This window comes from Oncorhynchus mykiss, chromosome 7, assembly GCF_013265735.2.
Source record: "Oncorhynchus mykiss isolate Arlee chromosome 7, USDA_OmykA_1.1, whole genome shotgun sequence".
Taxonomy (NCBI): domain Eukaryota; kingdom Metazoa; phylum Chordata; class Actinopteri; order Salmoniformes; family Salmonidae; genus Oncorhynchus; species Oncorhynchus mykiss.
In genome coordinates, this window is record NC_048571.1 from 87494896 (window position 1) to 87519679 (window position 24784).

General features: G+C 43.2%; 1 protein-coding gene across 5 annotated transcripts in view; it reads right to left on the minus strand.

Moving 5' to 3' along the window:
- Window positions 1-490: 490 nt before the first annotated feature.
- Window positions 491-24784, minus strand: part of pxk (PX domain containing serine/threonine kinase) — a 59640-nt gene continuing 35346 nt past the window's right edge. For 2 of the 5 annotated variants that reach the window (XM_036984299.1, XM_036984298.1), the window contains 6 exons: window positions 19383-19461; window positions 18721-18847; window positions 18470-18556; window positions 12933-12996; window positions 10754-10813; window positions 491-3615 (listed from right to left, as the gene is read on the minus strand). In XM_036984299.1, the coding sequence (XP_036840194.1) occupies window positions 3374-3615; window positions 10754-10813; window positions 12933-12996; window positions 18470-18556; window positions 18721-18847; window positions 19383-19461 (659 nt within the window). In that variant the 3' untranslated portion in view covers window positions 491-3373. Of the gene's footprint in view, window positions 3616-4690; window positions 4719-10753; window positions 10814-12932; window positions 12997-18469; window positions 18557-18720; window positions 18848-19382; window positions 19462-24784 lie in introns of all 5 variants that reach the window. The other 3 variants (XR_005052687.1, XR_005052686.1, XM_036984300.1) reach the window with 3 other exon arrangements.

A 24784-nucleotide genomic window follows, 5' to 3' on the forward strand; every position in this document is an offset into this window, starting at 1 on the left:
CCTTATTACCATAGTTTACAGTAGGCTTTAATACAGTAGTCCTCAATATAGTAGAGAATCTCATTAGCCATTAGAAAATGCATGTGAAGGTTGCTAGGGGACGTAGGTCCTGTGATGTGTTTGTAGTTAGGGATCGTGACTGGTGGGGTGTCAAGTTACTTTACGGACAGTACGATACATTTTATATCCACTAAAATAAAAAAACACACATAGCAACGAGTTCAACAAACCACACATTTCAGTCCATGATTTTAATAAAATAAGTATAATACGGCAATGTAGATAACATTGTATATATTTTTTTCCGACACAGCTGTGCAGGGTCAAACATACAAACCCCAAACAGTTATGAATTTTAATGTTTTAATGCAGCAGACGGACAATATATGGTTTCATACAACCCCCACCACCCCAACCCCAAAAAAGGGTTAGGAAAATGTTAGTAACTTCATCTTAAAGTGCAGTCATCTTCAATCATAAAATATCTTTGTTTTACTGTCACCGAGTTGTTAATTCATACTGCCAAAAGGTGGTATAGTATTTACTTGAAAACTCCATACTCAGCAGTGCAAATCAGAAAGGTTGGCAGGCAGCGACGATAGAAAGACTTAATTATAAACTAACAGCATTATTAATTACATAAAACTATGCAGCATGGAGCATTCTTATTGGAGAAACGGCTGCCAAATAAACACAATGTCATACTGAAGCCTCGCTTAGACGACCCCCTGAACTGGAAAAGAGAGAGAGGTGAGAGATTGGATAAAATTACATAATGAGGGGAAATGTATTCTGGGTATTGTTACATACAAGGACACACCACTCTGTTAGTGATGTAAAGAGAAGGTAACAATAAGCAGAGATAATGAAACTCGATGGTTGCGTTTACACGGGCAGCCCAGTTCTTATCTGTTGCCCAATTATTGGCAAAGGATATGATCTGATTGGCCAAAAGACCAATTATTGGCCAAAGATAAGAATTGGGCTACCTGTGCAAATGCAGCCAATTAGTAATTGTCCTGAATGTGCCAATATATCAATCTTCAAAACAAGTTAATATTGTAATGTTGACAAGACAAAGCACTTCAGACAGTTATGCAGATTGTAACTTTACTTTTCAGACAGATTGAGGATGTACTGTTCCTTCAGTTCCTCTGACAGTGGTTGGATGTAGCAGAGGTACAGATTATGATGATCAATAACAGATTAGCTAGTTAACTCATTTCAGGATTAGGATTAATTTCTTGTAAACACCAGAATCGATTATTTTTTTTAGATACATTCTCCCAGTAAACCGCTCACAGAAAGTGTGTCAATCCTGGATCGTAGAGAAAAGCATTCCCCCTCAGTCAAGTGCAGCAGAGAAATAGTCGATCCTTCAACATCTTTAAACTGCCATTTTGGAGAGGAAAAAGCAAAACAATCTTTTAAAAAAGGTATTTGAATCTTAATTTGTATACTGTTACTGATTAATACCATTAAGTACAGCATGTCATCATTTGGGTTAATCCTTTGCATACTGAATGATGACAGATTTCTGGTGGTTCTCGTTTACTAAACAAGCGGCCATGGGTAAACTGAGGTTTTAATCCTTGCAACGTCCATTGATTTTTTTTGTATCTATCTGTGCATTTGAAAATGGCACCCTATCCCCTATATAGCGGACTACTACTAAAGTAGTGCACTATATAGGAAATGGGATGCCATTTGGGACACAAGGCCATATATTGACGCAGGCACAGAGATGAATGTGGCACATAGATATAAGCAACACAGACAGTCCAACAGCATCACATCTCCTTCCATTCATTAGAAGAAAACAAAAAGCTAAAAAAATAATAGATACAATAAACATAACAGACCAACAGTTCTTTCATAGTCGTCTCACTGTGATGACACAGCTCTTTCATAGTCGTCTCACTGTGATGACACAGTTCTTTCATAGTCGTCTCACTGTGATGACACATACAGTTATTTCATAGTCGTCTCACTGTGATGACACAGTTCTTTCATAGTCGTCTCACTGTGATGACACAGTTCTTTCATAGTCGTCTCACTGTGATGACACAGACAGTTCTTTCATAGTCGTCTCACTGTGATGACACAGACAGTTCTTTCATAGTCGTCTCACAGTGATGACAGACAGTTCTTTCATAGTCGTCTCACAGTGATGACACAGACAGTTCTTTCATAGTCGTCTCACTGTGATGACAGACAATTCTTTCAGTCGTCTCACTGATGACACAGACAGTTCTTTCATAGTCGTCTCACTGTGATGACACAGACAGTTCTTTCATAGTCGTCTCCCTGTGATGACACAGACAGTTCTTTCATAGTCGTCTCCCTGTGATGACACAGACAGTTCTTTCAGCGTCGTCTCACTGTGATGACACAGACAGTTCTTTCATAGTCGTCTCACTGTGATGACATGGCTGTTGGTTGGTGGATGTCAGGTCAGAGTCCCAGACAGTTCTTTCATAGTCGTCTCACTGTGATGACATGGCTGTCGGATGTCAGGTCAGAGTCCCAGTCCCTCTAAAACACCTGTGGTTCATGTGTTTGCTTTCTGAATCACTTCCCTCACAGTGGCCTGTACGTTTCATTCAAGTCACGTCGCTGTAAATAAGAAGAAAGACATTCCACTGAAATCATAAAGTCATTCACTGCAGTCTTCCAGATAGACACCAGGCTGATGCCACCTCATCTTTAAACCACCTGTACAGTCCACTGACCAGTCATGTTTGTGCTAAAAGGGAGAACCAACGTGGCGGCCATATTGGAAAGGAGTTGATGCCCCATCCCCTACCTCAAACCTTAAGGGGCGGGGCTGGGGGTCAACTCATCGGACGGGAACTAAATTTAGAAGCAAAAAAAACCTGAAAGACCAAAAATGTGATTGCGCAGGACGACAGGTAACCTTTAGGGGTGACTGGGATCACAGGGTCAGGACGACAGGTAACCTTTAGGGGTGACTGGGATCACAGGGTCAGGACGACAGGTAACCTTTAGGGGTGACTGGGATCACAGGGTCAGGACGACAGGTAACCTTTAGGGGTGACTGGGATCACAGGGTCAGGACGACAGGTAACCTTTAGGGGTGACTGGGACCACAGGGTCAGGACGACAGGTAACCTTTAGGGGTGACTGGGACCACAGGGTCAGGACGAGAGGTAAACTTTAGGGGTGACTGGGATCACAGGGTCAGGACGACAGGTAACCTTTAGGGGTGACTGGGACCACAGGGTCAGGACGAGAGGTAAACTTTAGGGGTGACTGGGATCACAGGGTCAGGATGACAGGTAACCTTTAGGGGTGACTGGGACCACAGGGTCAGGACGACAGGTAACCTTTAGGGGTGACTGGGACCACAGGGTCAGGACGAGAAGGAAGAGCGGCCCTCTTCAGAGTGTTGGATGCTGCGGTCGATGGTCACTGCTTTCTTCAGTTTGCCTATACTGAATGACGTGATGGAGCTGAGGAGGGCACCACGCCCCACACCGTTGGCAGGAGGAGGACCTGACCCAGGGAGAGGAGGATGCGGAGGTGCGTGGGACTGGCCAGGGTTATCACTTGGAGGAGGTAGAGGAGGAGGAGGAGGAGGAGGTGGTGCAACTCCTGCATCAACAAGAAATCAACTGTTAAAACATTGAGTGGTAGTCTGATGTATAAGAATGGTAGTCTGATGTATAAGAATACACAGTGTTTCCAATGTCATCAATTAAACCACCACCACAGGGATCACAATCTACAATGTTACACTTGAGCTTCAAGCAGTGTTCGAGTCTGCAGGGGTTATCTGAGCAAAACAATTTGTTGGGAGGTGGACAATATCAATGACAAAGGTGAAAATAAATACCCCCCCCCCAAAAAAAGGAATAAACGTTAATGTTTTGATCATTGCAGATTGTGACCTTTTAAAGTTGCAGACACCCTTTTACCAAGCAAGCAAAGGCAAATCAATGCAGGAGATTAAATATAAATCTTTAATTAAAATTGTAACTACTAATATTTGATGTTTTAGTGAGCAGAAATCTGAAGGTTGGTGTTTGAAAATGGTGAGGTGTTTTCAACTTCTCTAACGGACGACACCCGGCCCCATTTTCAAACGGACGACACCCGGCCCCATTTTCAAACGGACGACACCCGGCCCCATTTTCAAACGGACGACACCCGGCCCCATTTTCAAACGGACGACACCCGGCCCCATTTTCAAACGGACGACACCCGGCCCCATTTTCAAACGGACGACACCCGGCCCCATTTTCAAACGGACGACACCCGGCCCCATTTTCAAACGGACGACACCCGGCCCCATTTTCAAACGGACGACACCCCGCGCCAGTTCCAAAACGGACATCTCACTATTATAAAACTGATGTAAATCACGTTGGATTTTGTAATTTACTCTGTTAAGATTGTCATCTAGAATAGGTTCTAGATTCTATAGTATAAAGCTCTAAAATATGTCCATTATTAAGATATGTGGATCCTGCAAAAACAATGTGTGTTTCTCCATTTAGTATTAGTTTCATCTGGTTTGCTCTGAGCAGTATCATTACATACTTCTACTATGGAGACAAGCCGAACTACAGTGGTACAGAGTACTGTAGTGTAGTGTACTTGCTGTGATTCAGGGTCGACTACAGCTTTAAAAAAAACACATATAGGAATCATTATTGAATTACTTTACCCCACACATGTTCAAAATGGTGCATGCTCTACTTGGCAGACAGACAGCAAAAAGAGGAGGAAAAGAGAGGCAGATTAATCACTGTGTTATTGGTCAACAGTACCTTGAGGAGTACAATCAACACTACTGTTAATCAACACTACAATGTTCATTATTTACAGTATGGTGTGATTACTGATTAGCGGAGTGGAAAATGAATGGAAAAGTATATATATAAACAAGATGGGGAAAAAAAAACATTGAAGTATGACCAGAATAACTACTCAGATGGTCCATCTAGTAATCATATGAGGACAACATCATAAAAAAATCAAATAAAAAAAATCAAGTACCAGTCAGGTTCACCAGCTAAAAACTAAAATAGTCTCACTAGTCTAATATACAGTATGGTTGTTGAAAAAAATATATACACCAATATGCAATACAATCTTCCTTATAAATCACAGGCAATAACATGATCATACTTTTTGATAGATATATATATTTTTTTTAAAGTCTCAAAACGGCCTCTATCGAAACCTCTGTACCAGTGCTTAATCTAACCTAATACTATGGACTATCTATTATAATGCCTCTGTTTTACCACAAGGGGGAGCCCCACCATACGGAAAACAGTGCTAAGACATGGTAACAAACACAACATAGACCTCATGCACATCACTGTGGAGGAACTATTACTTAAATCAGTATCAATGGGCATTTACCATAGAGTTATAGTCTGTGTGAACCTTAGGGTCTGGTATCTACCATAGAGTTATAGTCTATGAACCTGAGGGTCTGGTATCTACCATAGAGTTATAGTCTGTGTGAACCTGAGGGTCTGGTATCTACCATAGAGTTATAGTCTGTGTGAACCTGAGGGTCTGGTATCTACCATAGAGTTATAGTCTATGAACCTGAGGGTCTGGTATCTACCATAGAGTTATAGTCTATGAACCTGAGGGTCTGGTATCTACCATAGAGTTATAGTCTATGAACCTGAGGGTCTGGTATCTACCATAGAGTTATAGTCTGTGTGAACCTGAGGGTCTGGTATCTACCATAGAGTTATAGTCTGTGTGAACCTGAGGGTCTGGTATCTACCATAGAGTTATAGTCTATGAACCTGAGGGTCTGGTATCTACCATAGAGTTATAGTCTGAACCTGAGGGTCTGGTATCTACCATAGAGTTATAGTCTGTGTGAACCTGAGGGTCTGGTATCTACCATAGAGTTATAGTCTGAACCTGAGGGTCTGGTATCTACCATAGAGTTATAGTCTGTGTGAACCTGAGGGTCTGGTATCTACCATAGAGTTATAGTCTGTGTGAACCTGAGGGTCTGGTATCTACCATAGAGTTATAGTCTATGAACCTGAGGGTCTGGTATCTACCATAGAGTTATAGTCTGAACCTGAGGGTCTGGTATCTACCATAGAGTTATAGTCTATGAACCTGAGGGTCTGGTATCTACCATAGAGTTATAGTCTATGAACCTGAGGGTCTGGTATCTACCATAGAGTTATAGTCTGTGTGAACCTGAGGGTCTGGTATCTACCATAGAGTTATAGTCTGAACCTGAGGGTCTGGTATCTACCATAGAGTTATAGTCTATGTGAACCTGAGGGTCTGGTATCTACCATAGAGTTATAGTCTATGTGAACCTGAGGGTCTGGTATCTACCATAGAGTTATAGACTATGAACCTGAGGGTCTGGTATCTACCATAGAGTTATAGTCTATGAACCTGAGGGTCTGGTATCTACCATAGAGTTATAGACTATGAACCTGAGGGTCTGGTATCTACCATAGAGTTATAGTCTATGAACCTGAGGGTCTGGTATCTACCATAGAGTTATAGACTATGAACCTGAGGGTCTGGTATCTACCATAGAGTTATAGTCTGTGTGAACCTGAGGGTCTGGTATCTACCATAGAGTTATAGTCTGTGTGAACCTGAGGGTCTGGTATCTACCATAGAGTTATAGTCTGTGTGAACCTGAGGGTCTGGTATCTACCATAGAGTTATAGTCTATGAACCTGAGGGTCTGGTATCTACCATAGAGTTATAGTCTGAACCTGAGGGTCTGGTATCTACCATAGAGTTATAGTCTGTGTGAACCTGAGGGTCTGGTATCTACCATAGAGTTATAGTCTGAACCTGAGGGTCTGGTATCTACCATAGAGTTATAGTCTGAACCTGAGGGTCTGGTATCTACCATAGAGTTATAGTATATGAACCTGAGGGTCTGGTATCTACCATAGAGTTATAGTCTGAACCTGAGGGTCTGGTATCTACCATAGAGTTATAGTCTATGTGAACCTGAGGGTCTGGTATCTACCATAGAGTTATAGTATATGAACCTGAGGGTCTGGTATCTACCATAGAGTTATAGTCTGTGTGAACCTGAGGGTCTGGTATTTACCATAGAGTTATAGTCTGAACCTGAGGGTCTGGTATCTACCATAGTTATAGTCTGAACCTGAGGGTCTGGTATCTACCATAGAGTTATAGTATATGAACCTGAGGGTCTGGTATCTACCATAGAGTTATAGTCTGAACCTGAGGGTCTGGTATCTACCATAGAGTTATAGTCTATGAACCTGAGGGTCTGGTATCTACCATAGAGTTATAGTCTGTGTGAACCTGAGGGTCTGGTATCTACCATAGAGTTATAGTCTATGTGAACCTGAGGGTCTGGTATCTACCATAGAGTTATAGTCTGAACCTGAGGGTCTGGTATCTACCATAGAGTTATAGTCTGAACCTGAGGGTCTGGTATCTACCATAGAGTTATAGTCTATGAACCTGAGGGTCTGGTATCTACCATAGAGTTATAGTATATGAACCTGAGGGTCTGGTATCTACCATAGAAGTTATTAATTACACTATGGATGGTGTATCAATACACCCAGTCACTACAAAGATACAGACGTCCTTCCTAACTCAGTTGCCGGAGAGGAAGGAAACCACTCAGGGATTTCACCATGAGGCCAATGGTGACTTTAAACCAGTTACAGCGTTTAATGGCTGTGATAGGAGAAAACTGAGGAGGGATCAACAACATTGTAGTTACTCCACAATACTAACCTAAATGACAGAGTGAAAAGGAGGAAACCTGTACAGAATAAAAATATTCCAGAACATGCATCCTGTTTGCAATAAGGCACTAAAGTAAAACAGCAAAATATTTGGCGAAGAAATGTCCTTTATGTCCTGAAGACAAATCATTATGTTTGGGGCAAATCTAATAAAACACATCACTGAGTACCACTTCATATTTTCAAGCATGGCTGCATCGTGTTATGGGTATGCTGGTCATCGTTAAGGACTGGGGAGTTTTTTTAAATAAAAAGAAAGGGAATGGAGCTAAGCACAAAAAATCCTAGAGGACAAGCTGGTTCAGTCTGCTTTCCACCAGACACTGGGAGAGGAATTCACCTTTCAGCACGACAATAACCTAAAACACAAGGCCAACTCTACACTGGAGTTGCTTACCGAAAAAAATAGAATGTTCCTGAGAGGCTTAGTTACAGTTTTGACTGAAATTGGCTTGAAAACCTGAAAATTGCTATTTTTTTCCCCCCAAAACCTTATTTTACCAGATAAGTTGACTGAACACATTCTCATTTACAGCAACAACCTAGGAAATACAGTGCCTTGCGAAAGTATTCGGCCCCCTTAAACTTTGAGACCTTTTGCCACAGTTCAGGCTTCAAACATAAAGATATAAAACTGTATTTTTTTTGTGAAGAATCAACAACAAGTGGGACACAATCATGAAGTGGAACGACATTCATTGGATATTTCAAACTTTTTTAACAAATCAAAAACTGAAAAATTGGCCGTGCAAAATTATTCAGCCCCCTTAAGTTAATACTTTGTAGCGCCACCTTTTGCTGCGATTACAGCTGTAAGTCGCTTGGGGTATGTCTATCAGTTTTGCACATCGAGAGACTGACATTTTTTCCCATTCCTCCTTGCAAAACAGCTCGAGCTCAGTGAGGTTGGATGGAGAGCATTTGTGAACAGCAGTTTTCAGTTCTTTCCACAGATTCTCGATTGGATTCAGGTCTGGACTTTGACTTGGCCATTCTAACACCACATTCTAACATGTTTATTTTTGAACCATTCCATTGTAGATTTTGCTTTATGTTTTGGATCATTGTCTTGTTGGAAGACAAATCTCCGTCCCAGTCTCAGGTCTTTTGCAGACTCCATCAGGTTTTCTTCCAGAATGGTCCTGTATTTGGCTCCATCCATCTTCCCATCAATTTTAACCATCTTCCCTGTCCCTGCTGAAGAAAAGCAGGCCCAAACCATGATGATGCCACCACCATGTTTGACAGTGGGGATGGTGTGTTCATGGTGATGAGCTGTGTTGCTTTTACGCCAAACATAACGTTTTGCATTGTTGCCAAAAAGTTCAATTTTGGTTTCATCTGACCAGAGCACCTTCTTCCACATGTTTGGTGTGTCTCCCAGGTGGCTTGTGGCAAACTTTAAACAACACTTTTTATGGATATCTTTAAGATATGGCTTTCTTCTTGCCACTCTTCCATAAAGGCCAGATTTGTGCAATATACAACTGATTGTTGTCCTATGGACAGTCTCCCACCTCAGCTGTAGATCTCTGCAGTTCATCCAGAGTGATCATGGGCCTCTTGGCTGCATCTCTGATCAGTCTTCTCCTTGTATGAGCTGAAAGTTTAGAGGGACGGCCAGGTCTTGGTAGATTTGCAGTGGTCTGATACTCCTTCCATTTCAATATTATCGCTTGCACAGTGCTCCTTGGGATGTTTAAAGCTTGGGAAATCTTTTTGTATCCAAATCCGGCTTTAAACTTCTTCACAACAGTATCTCGGACCTGCCTGGTGTGTTCCATGTTCTTCATGATGCTCTCTGCGCTTTTAACGGACCTCTGAGACTATCACAGTGCAGGTGCATTTATACAGAGACTTGATTACACACAGGCGGATTGTATTTATCATCATTAGTCATTTAGGTCAACATTGGATCATTCAGAGATCCTCACTGAACTTCTGGAGAGAGTTTGCTGCACTGAAAGTAAAGGGGCTGAATAATTTTGCACGCCCAATTTTTCAGTTTTTGATTTGTTAAAAAAGTTTGAAATATCCAATAAATGTCGTTCCACTTCATGATTGTGTCCCACTTGTTGTTGATTCTTCACAAAAAAATACAGTTTTATATCTTTATGTTTGAAGCCTGAAATGTGGCAAAAGGTCGCAAAGTTCAAGGGGGCCGAATACTTTCGCAAGGCACTGTAGTTACAGAGGGATGGGAGGGGGATGAATAAGCCAATTGGAAGCTGTCTAGCAATGATTAACAACCAATTTGACAGCGCTTGAAGAAAAAATAAAAAAATGCTAATCTTGTACAATCCAACTGTGCAAAGCTCTGAGACTTGCCCAGAACGACTCACAGCTGTCAAAGGTGATTCTAACGTAAATTGACTTTGGAGGTTGAATACTTATCTAAATCAAGATATTAGGGTTTTATTTTAATTAAATATATATCTTTATTTATTTTTTAACAAAAGTTGTAATTCTTCTACTTTGACAGAGTACTTTGTGTAGATGGATGAATTGTTATTTTTGTCAACCATTTGAATCCCACTTGGTAACAACAACAAGGAACATGTCAAAGGGGTGTGAATACTTTCTGATGTATGATTCACTGTATGATTCACTGTATGATTCACTGTATGATTCACTGTATGATTCCCGTTGGAATGATTTCTGAATGGCAAACGGATTTATAGTAGATCGACTTTAGTCAGTAAATACAACACCTTTTTTATAAAACTACTCAACACTTGCTGTTTTAGTTGTCAATTAAAACCCAGTAAATAGCCTACAATAAGCTCCTAGAAACGCATCGGACAGATTTTTGGTGAGAGTGAAACCTCTCGCTTTGGCTTTTGCTCTCTGCGCTAGTGGAAAACACTTTAACATAACAGGCTGATTAGCCTCCAGACGGCGCTAGAGGAAAACACTGTTTAACATAACAGGCTGATTAATGCAACTTTTAGTAACATCTTCATGGTAATATAGTTGGTACCTACCTGTAGTGTGAGGAGGGGTGGGGGAGGAGGGAGAGGTCGGTGGGGAGCTGGCTCCTGAACCTAAAGACAGGAAGATAGACATCTAATCAGTCAGTCAGCCAGTCAGTCCACCAGCCAGTCAAGTCAGTCAGCAAGTGAGACGGTCAGTCAGTTAGCCAGCCAGTCAGCCAGCATTGTATTGTAAACAGTATTGTCATGTCAGTGTTGCCATGTCGGTGTTGCCATGGTAAACAAAGCTGTTATGTCCTCCATGTGTATGGACATTTTCTAATGCCAGTATTAAAATCCTAAACTATAGTACTATACAACTATCTAAGTCATTTACTGACAGCGGTCTCTCAAACCCTGTTCCTGGAGAGATACCCTCCTGTAGGTTTCAACTCCAACCCCAGTTTTAACTAACCTTATTCAGTTTATCAACCAGTTAATTCTTAGAATCAGGTGTTATAGATTAGGGTTGGAGTTAAAACCTACAGGAGGGTATCTCTCCAGGAACAGGGTTGGAGTTAAAACCTACAGGAGGGTATCTCTCCAGGAACAGGGTTGGAGTTAAAACCTACAGGAGGGTATCTCTCCAGGAACGGGGTTGGAGTTAAAACCTACAGGAGGGTATCTCTCCAGGAACGGGGTTGGAGTTAAAACCTACAGGAGGGTATCTCTCCAGGAACGGGGTTGGAGTTAAAACCTACAGGAGGGTATCTCTCCAGGAACGGGGTTGGAGTTAAAACCTACAGGAGGGTATCTCTCCAGGAACGGGGTTGGAGTTAAAACCTACAGGAGGGTATCTCTCCAGGAACGGGGTTGGAGTTAAAACCTACAGGAGGGTATCTCTCCAGGAACGGGGTTGGAGTTAAAACCTACAGGAGGGTATCTCTCCAGGAACGGGGTTGGAGTTAAAACCTACAGGAGGGTATCTCTCCAGGAACGGGGTTGGAGTTAAAACCTACAGGAGGGTATCTCTCCAGGAACGGGGTTGGAGTTAAAACCTACAGGAGGGTATCTCTCCAGGAACGGGGTTGGAGTTAAAACCTACAGGAGGGTATCTCTCCAGGAACGGGGTTGGAGTTAAAACCTACAGGAGGGTATCTCTCCAGGAACGGGGTTGGAGTTAAAACCTACAGGAGGGTATCTCTCCAGGAACGGGGTTGGAGTTAAAACCTACAGGAGGGTATCTCTCCAGGAACGGGGTTGGAGTTAAAACCTACAGGAGGGTCTCTCTCCAGGAACGGGGTTGGAGTTAAAACCTACAGGAGGGTCTCTCTCCAGGAACGGGGTTGGAGTTAAAACCTACAGGAGGGTATCTCTCCAGGAACGGGGTTGGAGTTAAAACCTACAGGAGGGTATCTCTCCAGGAACAGGGTTGGAGTTAAAACCTACAGGAGGGTATCTCTCCAGGAACGGGGTTGGAGTTAAAACCTACAGGAGGGTATCTCTCCAGGAACGGGGTTGGAGTTAAAACCTACAGGAGGGTATCTCTCCAGGAACGGGGTTGGAGTTAAAACCTACAGGAGGGTATCTCTCCAGGAACGGGGTTGGAGTTAAAACCTACAGGAGGGTATCTCTCCAGGAACGGGGTTGGAGTTAAAACCTACAGGAGGGTATCTCTCCAGGAACGGGGTTGGAGTTAAAACCTACAGGAGGGTATCTCTCCAGGAACGGGGTTGGAGTTAAAACCTACAGGAGGGTATCTCTCCAGGAACGGGGTTGGAGTTAAAACCTACAGGAGGGTATCTCTCCAGGAACGGGGTTGGAGTTAAAACCTACAGGAGGGTATCTCTCCAGGAACAGGGTTGGAGTTAAAACCTACAGGAGGGTATCTCTCCAGGAACAGGGTTGGAGTTAAAACCTACAGGAGGGTATCTCTCCAGGAACAGGGTTGCAGTTAAAACCTACAGGAGGGTATCTCTCCAGGAACAGGGTTGGAGTTAAAACCTACAGGAGGGTATCTCTCCAGGAACAGGGTTGGAGTTAACCTACAGGAGGGTATCTCTCCAGGAACAGGGTTGGGAGCCGAGCTTTACCATGGTATTACCTTGCAGCCTCCACTAGAGCATGCTTTAGCCACATTGAAAAACACAGTTCACAGTTTTAGTCTTATAATAAAGAGTTAATACATTTGTTTGAGCACTCGGCAGGAGTATATTAATGGTCTATTTAAACCATAGTGCTGATGACGTACCAGAGTTGTTGTTGTACTTCACAGAGAGATCCTCCTCGTTCTCATAGGCTGACTGTCTGGACTTCTACAAACAAACAAACATTTCTATCAATGACAATTCTGCTACAAAATGATAATGAATCGTGTGTGTGTGCTAGGGATCTGCTTCTTTCCCTTTAAAGATGATTCAATACGTATCTAGATACATGGACTGGTACCATACGTATCTAGATACATGGACTGGTACCATACAGGAACCATACGTATCTAGATACATGGACTGGTACCATACGTTTCTAGATACATGGACTGGTACCATACGTATCTAGATACATGGACTGGTACCATACGTATCTAGATACATGGACTGGTACCATACGTTTCTAGATACATGGACTGGTACCATACGTATCTAGATACATGGACTGGTACCATACGTATCTAGATACATGGACTGGTACCATACAGGAACCATACGTATCTAGATACATGGACTGGTACCATACGTTTCGAGATACATGGACTGGTACCATACGTATCTAGATACATGGACTGGTACCATACGTATCTAGATACATGGACTGGTACCATACGTATCTAGATACATGGACTGGTACCATACGTATCTAGACACATGGACTGGTACCATACGTATCTAGACACATGGACTGGTACCATACGTATCTAGACACATGGACTGGTACCATACGTTTCTAGATACATGGACTGGTACCATACGTATCTAGATACATGGACTGGTACCATACGTATCTAGATACATGGACTGGTACCATACGTATCTAGATACATGGACTGGTACCATACGTATCTAGATACATGGACTGGTACCATACGTATCTAGACACATGGACTGGTACCATACGTATCTAGACACATGGACTGGTACCATACGTATCTAGATACATGGACTGGTACCATACGTATCTAGATACATGGACTGGTACCATACGTATCTAGATACATGGACTGGTACCATACGTATCTAGATACATGGACTGGTACCATACGTATCTAGATACATGGACTGGTACCATACGTATCTAGATACATGGACTGGTACCATACGTATCTAGATACATGGACTGGTACCATACGTTTCTAGACACATGGACTGGTACCATACGTATCTAGATACATGGACTGGTACCATACGTATCTAGATACATGGACTGGTACCATACGTATCTAGACACATGGACTGGTACCATACGTATCTAGACACATGGACTGGTACCATACGTATCTAGACACATGGACTGGTACTATACGTATCTAGATACATGGACTGGTACCATACGTATCTAGATACATGGACTGGTACCATACGTATCTAGATACATGGACTGGTACCATACGTATCTAGATACATGGACTGGTACCATACGTATCTAGATACATGGACAGGAACCATACGTATCTAGACACATGGACTGGTACCATACGTATCTAGATACATGGACTGGTACCATACGTATCTAGATACATGGACTGGTACCATACAGGAACCATACGTATCTAGATACATGGACTGGTACCAAACAGGAACCATACGTATCTAGACACATGGACTGGTACCAAACAGGAACCATACGTATCTAGACACATGGACTGGTACCATACAGGAACCATACATACAGTTGAAACCGGAAGTTAATAATGGAGACTAGACATCTACCCCCCCACTACCACTATCTACCCCCCCACTACCACTATCTACCCCCCCACTACAACTATCTACCCCCCCACTACAACTATCTACCCCCCCACTACAACTATCAGATTAGAGCCATAATGGAGACTAGACATCTACCCCCCCACTATCAGATTAGAGCCATAAAGGAGGCTAGACATCTGCCACCCCACTACCACTATCAGGTTAGAGCCATAATGGAGACTAGACATCTACCACCCCACTACCACTATCAGATTAGAGCCATAAAGGAGACTAGACATCTACCACTATCAGATTAGAGCCATAATGGAGATTAGACATCTACCACCCCACTAACACTATCAGATTAGAGCCATAATGGAGACTAGACATCTACCCCCCCCACTACCACTATCAGAATAGAGCCATAATGGAGACTAGACATCTACCACCCCACTACCACTATCAGATTAGAGCCATAAGGGAGACATCTACCACCCCACTACCACTATCAGATTAGAGCCATAATGGAGACTAGACATCTACCCCCCCCCACTACCACTATCAGAATAGAGCCATAATGGAGACTAAACATCTACCACTATCAGATTAGAGCCATAATGGAGATTAGACATCTACCACCCCACTATCAGATTAGAGCCATAAGGGAGACATCTACTACCCCAATACCACTATCAGATTAGAGCCATAAGGGAGACAATACATCTACCCCCCCACTACCAGATTAGAGCCATAATGGAGACTAGACATCTACCACTATCAGATTAAAGCCATAAAGGAGACTAGACATCTACCACCCCACTACCACTATCAGATTATAGCCATAAAGGAGACTAGACATCTACCACTATCACAGAGCCATAATGGAGACTAGGCATCTACCACCCCACGATCAGATTAGAGCCTTAATGGAGACTATACATATACCACTATCAGATTAGAGCCATAATGGAGACTAGACATCTACCACCCCACTATCAGATTAGAGGCATAATGGAGACTATACATATACCACTATCAGATTAGAGCCATAAAGGAGAATACACATATACCACTATCAAATTAGAGCCATAAAGGAGACTCGACATCTACCACTATCAGATTAGAGCCTTAATGGAGACTCGACATCTACCACTATCAGATTAGAGCCATAATGGAGACTCGACATCTACCACTATCAGATTAGAGCCATAAAGGAGACTCGACATCTACCACTATCAGATTAGAGCCATAAAGGAGACTCGACATCTACCACTATCAGATTAGAGCCATAAAGGAGACTCGACATCTACCACTATCAGATTAGAGCCATAAAGGAGACTCGACATCTACCACTATCAGATTAGAGCCATAAAGGAGACTCGACATCTACCACTATCAGATTAGAGCCATAAAGGAGACTCGACATCTACCACTATCAGATTAGAGCCATAAAGGAGACTCGACATCTACCACTATCAGATTAGAGCCATAAAGGAGACTCGACATCTACCACTATCAGATTAGAGCCATAAAGGAGACTCGACATCTACCACTATCAGATTAGAGCCATAAAGGAGACTCGACATCTACCACTATCAGATTAGAGCCATAAAGGAGACTCAACATCTACCACTATCAGATTAGAGCCATAAAGGAGACTCGACATCTACCACTATCAGATTAGAGCCATAAAGGAGACGACATCTACCACCCCACTATCAGATTAGAGCCTATGTTCTTTGGTTCTGAAATCACCATCCCCCACTAATAAACTAGTCATTTATGCAGATTACATTTTTGAGCCAGTAATGAATGAATATTTATTGTTAACAAATGAGCTATGACAAAGCCAATGAATATAAATAGCACAACGTTGGATTTCACTTCGATCTCAAAATCAAATGGTTTTGGAAGTTATTACAGAGTGACTGTTGGGCTCCCGAAGAGAGCAGCGGTCGAAGACATAGCATCTCAATGCTAGAGGCGCCATTACAGACCCTGGTTCGATCCCGGGTTGTATCACAACCGGCCGTGAACGGGAGTCCCATAGGGCGGCGCAGGAGAGGGTTTGCCCGGGGTAAGCATTCATAGTAAAATAAGAATTTGTTCTTAACTGACTTGCCTAGTTGAGCCATGCAGTGTGCCTTACAAAAATGATTGCTGTCCTCGTTATGAAATTTCAACTTTACCTTTATGTAAAAATGCCCATATACACTGACTGTTCAAAGGAAAACTAGGAAAACTATTGCTGATGGTGAACCTGAACTATCTAAATAAAAATCTAATTGTAAGCCCCCATCAGCAGGTATAGCCAGATGAGAGTTGTCTCCCCGAGTTTACTTTTATTCTGGTAAAACACAATGTTCAACAGTGAACTGGCAATTCGTAAAATGTTAAGTGATTTTCTGACCAATGCATGTTACATTTTGATTGGTTTGGAGTCCACGGACCAATGCATGTTACATTTTGATTGGTTTGGAGTCCACGGACCAATGCATGTTACATTTTGATTGGTTTGGAGTCCACGGACCAATGCATGTTACATTTTGATTGGTTTGGAGTCCACGGACCAATGCACTTGTATCTTAAACATTTGAAATCGGGAACTGATGCGTATCGGTGGATCATTTTCATTCTTGGGGAAAAAGCACCCAATTGTCATTCTTGGGAAAAAAGCACCCAATTGTCATTCTTGGGAAAAAAGCACCCAATTGTCATTCTTGGGAAAAAGCACCCAATTGTCATTCTTGGGAAAAAAGCACCCAATTGTCATTCTTGGGAAAAAAGCACCCAATTGTCATTCTTGGGAAAAAAGCACCCAATTGTCATTCTTGGGAAAAAAGCACCCAATTGTCATTCTTGGGAAAAAAGCACCCAATTGTCATTCTTGGGAAAAAGCACCCAATTGTCATTCTTGGGAAAAAAGCACCCAATTGTCATTCTTGGGAAAAAAGCACCCAATTGTCATTCTTGGGAAAAAAGTACCCAATTGTCATTCTTGGGAAAAAAGCACCCAATTGTCATTCTTGGGGAAAAAAAGCACCCAATTGAAAGCACCCAATTGTCATTCTTGGGAAAAAAACACCCAATTGAAAGCACCCAATTGTCATTCTAAATAATTTCAAATTCCTTAAATTAGGCAAAGGATTTTCTTGATTTTTCAATTAATGGATTCCTAAGGGGTACTCTCCAACACTTGTAAATAAAAAAAAGTCAAATGAAATAATTACAAAATAAATAATGACAAAATACCAGACCAGAGGTAGTAGGGAGGACCAGGGATGTTCTCTTGATAAATGTGTGAATTAGACCATTTTCCTGTCCTGCTAAGCATTCAAAATGTAACAAGTACTTTTGGGTGTCAGGGGAAAATGTAAGGAGTAAAAAGTACATTATTGTCTTTAGGAATTTAGTGAAGTAGAAGTAAATATAAATAGTAAAGTACAAATACCCCCAAAAAACAACAACAGTTCTTTAAAGTATTACTTAAAGTACTTTATACCGCTGATCGTTACATCCCTAGTGCCCGAGACGGTGTGCCCGAGTCTGTGTGCCCGAGTCTGTGTGCCCGAGTCTGTGTGCCCGAGTCTGTGTGCCCGAGTCTGTGTGCCCGAGTCCGTGTGCCCGTGACGGTGTGCCCGAGTCCGTGACGGTGTGCCCGAGTCCGTGACGGTGTGCCCGAGTCCGTGACGGTGTGCCCGAGTCCGTGACGGTGTGCCCGAGTCCGTGACGGTGTGCCCGAGTCCGTGACGGTGTGCCCGAGTCCGTGACGGTGTGCCCGAGTCCGTGACGGTGTGCCCGAGTCCGTGACGGTGTGCCCGAGTCCGTGACGGTGTGCCCGAGTCCGTGACGGTGTGCCCGAGTCCGTGACGGTGTTCTCTACCTTTCTAGCCAGTATCTTCCTCCTCCTCTTCTCCTCCTCTGAGCCGTGGTGGGACTGAGCTCTGGTCAGCCTCCTGTGCTGCTGGTTCTGAGGAGATGATCAAACACCAATCAATCCATCAATCGTTTGTTCCTTTCTTCCATCCATCCATCCACCCATCCATCCCAGCTTTTCTGGCTTCAGGAAACTATCCATCTTATCTGTCTCCAGTCTGGCTCCAGGAAGCTGGCTGTAGGAGTAAATATACCAACCGTTTTCTGCTCTTCTTGGAGTCGCTTTTCCATGCACTCTTTGGCGGTTTTCAAGGCGTCTCTTAATTTGGTGGGGATCTTGAACTGGAGTTTCTCTGAGTGAAACAGCAGCACATCGCTGAACAGCCTACCAGGACAGAGAGTGGGAGACAGAGACAGAGACAGAGACAGAGAGAGACAGAGAGACAGAGAGACAGAGAGAGACAGAGAGACAGAGAGACAGAGAGACAGAGAGAGACAGAGAGACAGAGAGACAGAGAGACAGAGAGACAGAGAGACAGAGAGACAGAGAGACAGAGAGACAGAGAGACAGAGAGACAGAGAGACAGAGAGAGAGAGAGAGAGAGAGAGAGAGACAGAGAGAGAGAGAGAGAGAGAGAGAGAGACAGAGAGAGAGAGAGAGAGAGACAGAGAGAGAGAGAGAGACAGAGAGAGAGAGAGAGACAGAGAGAGAGAGAGAGAGAGAGAGAGAGAGAGAGACAGAGAGAGAGAGAGAGACAGAGAGAGAGAGAGAGAGAGAGAGACTTCATTATTGACCGTTTTCAAAGGTAGGTAACGTGTAGCGCTTGTGTGTTATCTACGAAGGCAAATAAAGTGACGACTTCTTCAGTGGTCGGCTATGATGTGATCTTCTCTCGGATGGGTTGTTGAAATGTACTCACGGTGTCTGCAGCAGTTGTGCAACAGTGGGCATCCCAGTCTTACAGGCGTCTGTGGACAGGATGGATTGCAGCACAGACACTACGGAGAGAGGAGAGGTCAGGGACACATCGGGAGAGAGGAGATGAGAGAACGGGGACAACGTCAGGAGAGAGGAGAGAACGGGGACAACGTCAGGAGAGATGAGAGGACAGGGACACATCAGGAGAGATGAGAGGACAGGGACAACGTCAGGAGAGATGAGAGGACAGGGGAACATCAGGAGAGATGAGAGGACAGGGGAACATCAGGAGAGATGAGAGGACAGGGAAACATCAGGAGAGATGAGAGGTCAGGGACACATCAGGAGAGAGGAGATGAGAGAACGGGGACAACGTCAGGAGAGAGGAGAGAACGGGGACAACGTCAGGAGAGATGAGAGGACGGGGACACATCGGGAGAGATGAGAGGACAGGGAAACATCGGGAGAGATGAGAGGACAGGGAAACATCAGGAGAGATGAGAGGACAGGGGAACATCAGGAGAGATGAGAGGACAGGGGAACATCAGGAGAGATGAGAGGACAGGGGAACATCAGGAGAGATGAGAGGACAGGGGAACATCAGGAGAGATGAGAGGACAGGGAAACATCAGGAGAGATGAGAGGACAGGGGAACATCAGGAGAGAGGAGAGGACAGGGAAACATCAGGAGAGATGAGAGGACAGGGAAACATCAGGAGAGATGAGAGGACAGGGGAACATCGGGAGAGATGAGAGGACAGGGGAACATCGGGAGAGATGAGAGGACAGGGGAACATCGGGAGAGATGAGAGGACAGGGAAACATCAGGAGAGATGAGAGGATAGGGAAACATCAGGAGAGATGAGAGGACAGGGGAACATCGGGAGAGATGAGAGGACAGGGGAACATCGGGAGAGATGAGAGGACAGGGGAACATCGGGAGAGATGAGAGGACAACATCAGGAGAGATGAGAGGACAACATCAGGAGAGATGAGAGGACAACATCAGGAGAGATGAGAGGACAACATCAGGAGAGATGAGAGGACAGGGAAACATCAGGAGAGATGAGAGGACAGGGAAACATCAGGAGAGATGAGAGGACAGGGAAACATCAGGAGAGATGAGAGGACAGGGAAACATCAGGAGAGATGAGAGGACAGGGAAACATCAGGAGAGATGAGAGGACAGGGAAACATCAGGAGAGATGAGAGGACAGGGAAACATCAGGAGAGATGAGAGGACAGGGAAACATCAGGAGAGATGAGAGGACAGGGAAACAGTGTATAAAAGCCCCATATATTTGATTTTAGAATCCTCTAAATGTAATTAGATCTACAAGGACATTTTATTGATCTGCCAGTATTTTCATTTAGAGATTCTGGTAAACTCTGATGTTTCCTTTTATATGTCCTATCAATTATTATTCACCATGGCAACCACTTGTTATTCCCCATGGCAACCACTTGTTATTCCCCATGGCAACCACTTGTTATTCCCCATGGCAACAAGACATTTGTATGAAAAAGGGGGTAACTTTCTTCACCAGTTCTCTTACCATTTTATACAAAGCCTACCAGATGATGTAACTGTAATGTTAATTCTGTGTGTGTTATTTCTCTCTTATTGTAAATTGAGTATAGAGATTGCTGACATTAATGAACTATTGTTTATTGGATTTACATTGTAGTAATTGTAAATGTATTTTATTCTGTTTCCCCTCTGTACACAGACCACGTGTATACTCTGTATTGTCATTAAATTAAATCAAAATGTGATTAAACTCCTAGACTGGGCTTCTGTGTCTGTCACTCTTTGACCAGAGTGCAGTCTGATATCCGTTTACTCCAAGTGACCTATCCGCACAGAGTATCAGACTCCATTTTAAAATGGTCTTTTCGAACCGGAATGATGGACATCGGAGACTAAAGACAACCAGATCTCCCAAGGGACACAGGCCCAGATGACCGTCCACAACGGCAGATACAGCAAAACATAGAGAGCGTTGGTAGGGTTGCCTAAGAACCACTCAAAGTGCTTACAGAGGTGAGGGCATTCTAACTGGTGAGCCCTCCACCACAGGTCAGCTTCAGGCAAGCCACGCCCCCGACGAAGACAACCATGGTGATATGACGACACTGCTAACAACCCAGCAGACGTCATCACGGGGGGGGGGGGGGGGGGGGGGGGGGACTCTGGCTGAGCTAACACGAGTGAACCACTGGACTCTGGAACCGCTTCCTGCAACAGTCACCTGACACCTGGCACGTGATGCTCAGTACAGCTAGAGAAGCGGCACACCGCTGAATGTCGCAAAATTTACTTTCTGAGGACAGGTCAACTTTACTCCTGATCCTGTAAAAAGTAGACTGGAGCACGTCTCATCACAGTTGGAAAGGAGCTCTGTGAGTCCGTGTACCAAACTATGATTTCAACTGTTGGTGATCCCAAGCCCTCAAGGCACGACGTGGAGACTTTCCTGCTTATAAAGGACAGCGGAAGAGTTTCGCAGAGGAGATCAAGGCCCTCGAAGACGACAAGCCAGTACAGAGGAGATCAAGGCCCTCGAAGACGACAAGCCAGTACAGAGGAGATCAAGGCCATTGAAGCCGACAAGCCAGTACAGAGGAGATCAAGGCCCTTGAAGCCGACAAGCCAGTACAGAGGAGATCAAGGCCCTTGAAGCAGACAAGCCAGCAGAGGAGCAGCTGTCTCTGTTCATCGTCTCCTGAATACAACCAAAGCCCTAGGTCTTATTTGGGTTGGCAACCGGCTTCGTCAAGCTGAATCCCTGCCTCTTGACGTTCTCCATCCTGTCGTTTTGGACTCACATCCAGGACTAGAAAGAGTGTTTGCCGAGATTTGTCGGACCTTCAGGATAAGACTTGGCCGGGAGGCCATTCAACGACATCAACGCACCTGTCTCGAGTGCAGGAAATGGCGAGCAAATCCTGTTGTCCCGAAGACGGCAGACCTCCCTCCATCCTTCCTCTGGTTTTACAAGACGCTTTTCGTTACTTACTTTATCGTCCCCATGGGGACATTGTGTTGCAGTGTCATGTACACATTTAAAGTGCCGTTTAAATACAAAACAAAATTGACAATACAACTTTCATAAAAGTTACATACCAATAAAACATTTTAAAAAATAAAATAAAAATAATAAAGACGAGCCTGCTGGCCTTACTGAGTCAATAAAAAAAACCAGCCTGAGCTATTTAGGAGGGATATCACACCTGGCACAAATGATTGTCTGGTTCTGTTTTCCCTGCTGAGGGATGCCCTATACCTGCGCCCAGAGGGGAGTATTTCAAAGTCAGGGTACAGGCGGTGGCTTGGGTCAAAAATTATTTTGTGAGCCGCGGAGGGCCCTGACCTTAAAGATCTCATACAGGCCTGTCTGTTTGACTCCAAGTACCTTGGGGAGGGCCCTGACCTTAAATATCTCATTCAGGCCTGTCTGTTTGACTCCAAGTACCTTGCTTACTGTGGTGATAATCCTTCATATTTCTCTGGCTTTCTCTGACAGTGTCATTGCCAAACCAACAAACAATACAAAAAGTTGAAATACTCCCAATGAAAGATTTGTAAAACAGAGTCAGTATAGTACAGTCTACATTAAAAGATCCCAACTTTTTGAGAAAGTACAGTCTGTTGGCTCTGTTTGTAGATCAGGTCTGTACATTTACTCCACTGAAGCTTATTGTCCAAGAGGACACCCAGGTATTTGTATTCCTCTACAATCTCTATATTCTGACAGATGTTAGATGTTGCAGAGGTAGGTGTTGTACACTTCCTGAAGTCTATGCACATCTCTCTGGTCTTGTTGGTATTGAGAACCAAGTGAAGGTGTATAAAAGCCCCTTAGATTGGAATTTAGAATCCTCTAAATGTAATTAGATCGACAAGGACATTTTATTGATCTGCCAGTATTTTCATTTAGAGATTCCGGTACACTCTTTAATGTTTCCTTTTAGATGTCCTATCAATTATTATTGGATTATTCACCATGGCAACCACTTGTTAGTACAAAAAGTTGGCTTTCGCGGAGATCAGAACATGATCATTTGCAGGGATATTTCTGCAGTTTTGACCAAATGTAACTCAAATACAAATACTTATTTCACTTTTATAATATTCCTGTTGTTATTGTTGTATGTAAATACAAGACATTTGTACGAAAAAGGCGTAACTTTCTTCACCAGTTCTCTTACCATTTTATACAAAGCCTACCAGATGATGTAACTGTAATGTTAATTCTGTGTGTGTTATTTTTCTCTTATTGTAAATAGAGTATAGAGATTGCTGACATTACTGACATTAATATAATATTGTTAATGGGATTTACATTGTAGTCATTTTCAATTTCTTTTATTCCGTTTCCCCTCTGTACACAGACCACGTGTATACTCTGTTAAACCCCTAAGCTGTGTTCAAATACCCATAGTAACATACTGTATACTTAATGAGTATATACACACACTACAGACTATTAGTTCATTTTAGTATACTGTAAACTAACGGTATCCTTTCAGTTGATTGTACTAGCGCTTCGCCTGTCTACCGGAGGTTGATGCTGTTGCAGTGCAACTTCTTATTAGCTTGTTAGCATAGCTAACAAACTACTAGCTAGACATCTTATGACTTCATTAACCATGTTCATAGAGAACGCATGACTATACCACTTAGCTAAGCTAATAATGACAGGAATAATCAAGTCAATAACTGTTGGGTGGGTAGTTAGCCTATAGTTAATATACTGGCAACTAACGTTAGGTAGCTAGCTAACAACATACTGCTGTAATGATATGTGGTTCGTAAGGACAGCGTAACTAACAAAATTGTCACCCAACATAATGTGTAACGTAACTTTTTTGAAAAGTCATTCGTTTTAATTTTTAATTTTTTTAACATTGCTCAACATTTCCTTAACATTTGTCATAATTAGTTAAAGCAATGAACTTGTATTGGCTGAATATGTTGTAAAGCCACGCCCATTTTCGAAAGAATTGCATTATGGGCCCTAAAAGCACAGAAATTGTTTTTCATTGATTGTTTACTTTGTATATATTTGCTAATGTAGTACATCAGGGAACTTTTGGCATACTCACTGTATCCATAGTATGACCAATAAGCATTCAATATACTCAAATTTACGTCACAAATAGTACAGCTAGCGCGGTTACTATGAGTATTGGAACACAGCTCTAGACTGGGCTTCTGTGTCTGTAATCACTCTTTGACCAGAGTGCAGTCTGGTATCCGTTTACTCCAAGTGGTCTAGCCACACAGACTCAGTTTTAAAATCAGAGTCATGTTCATTAGGAGAGAGGGCAGGGGAAAACGCCAGGAGAGAGGACAGGGGAAAACGCCAGGAGAGAGGGCAGGGGAAACGCCAGGAGAGA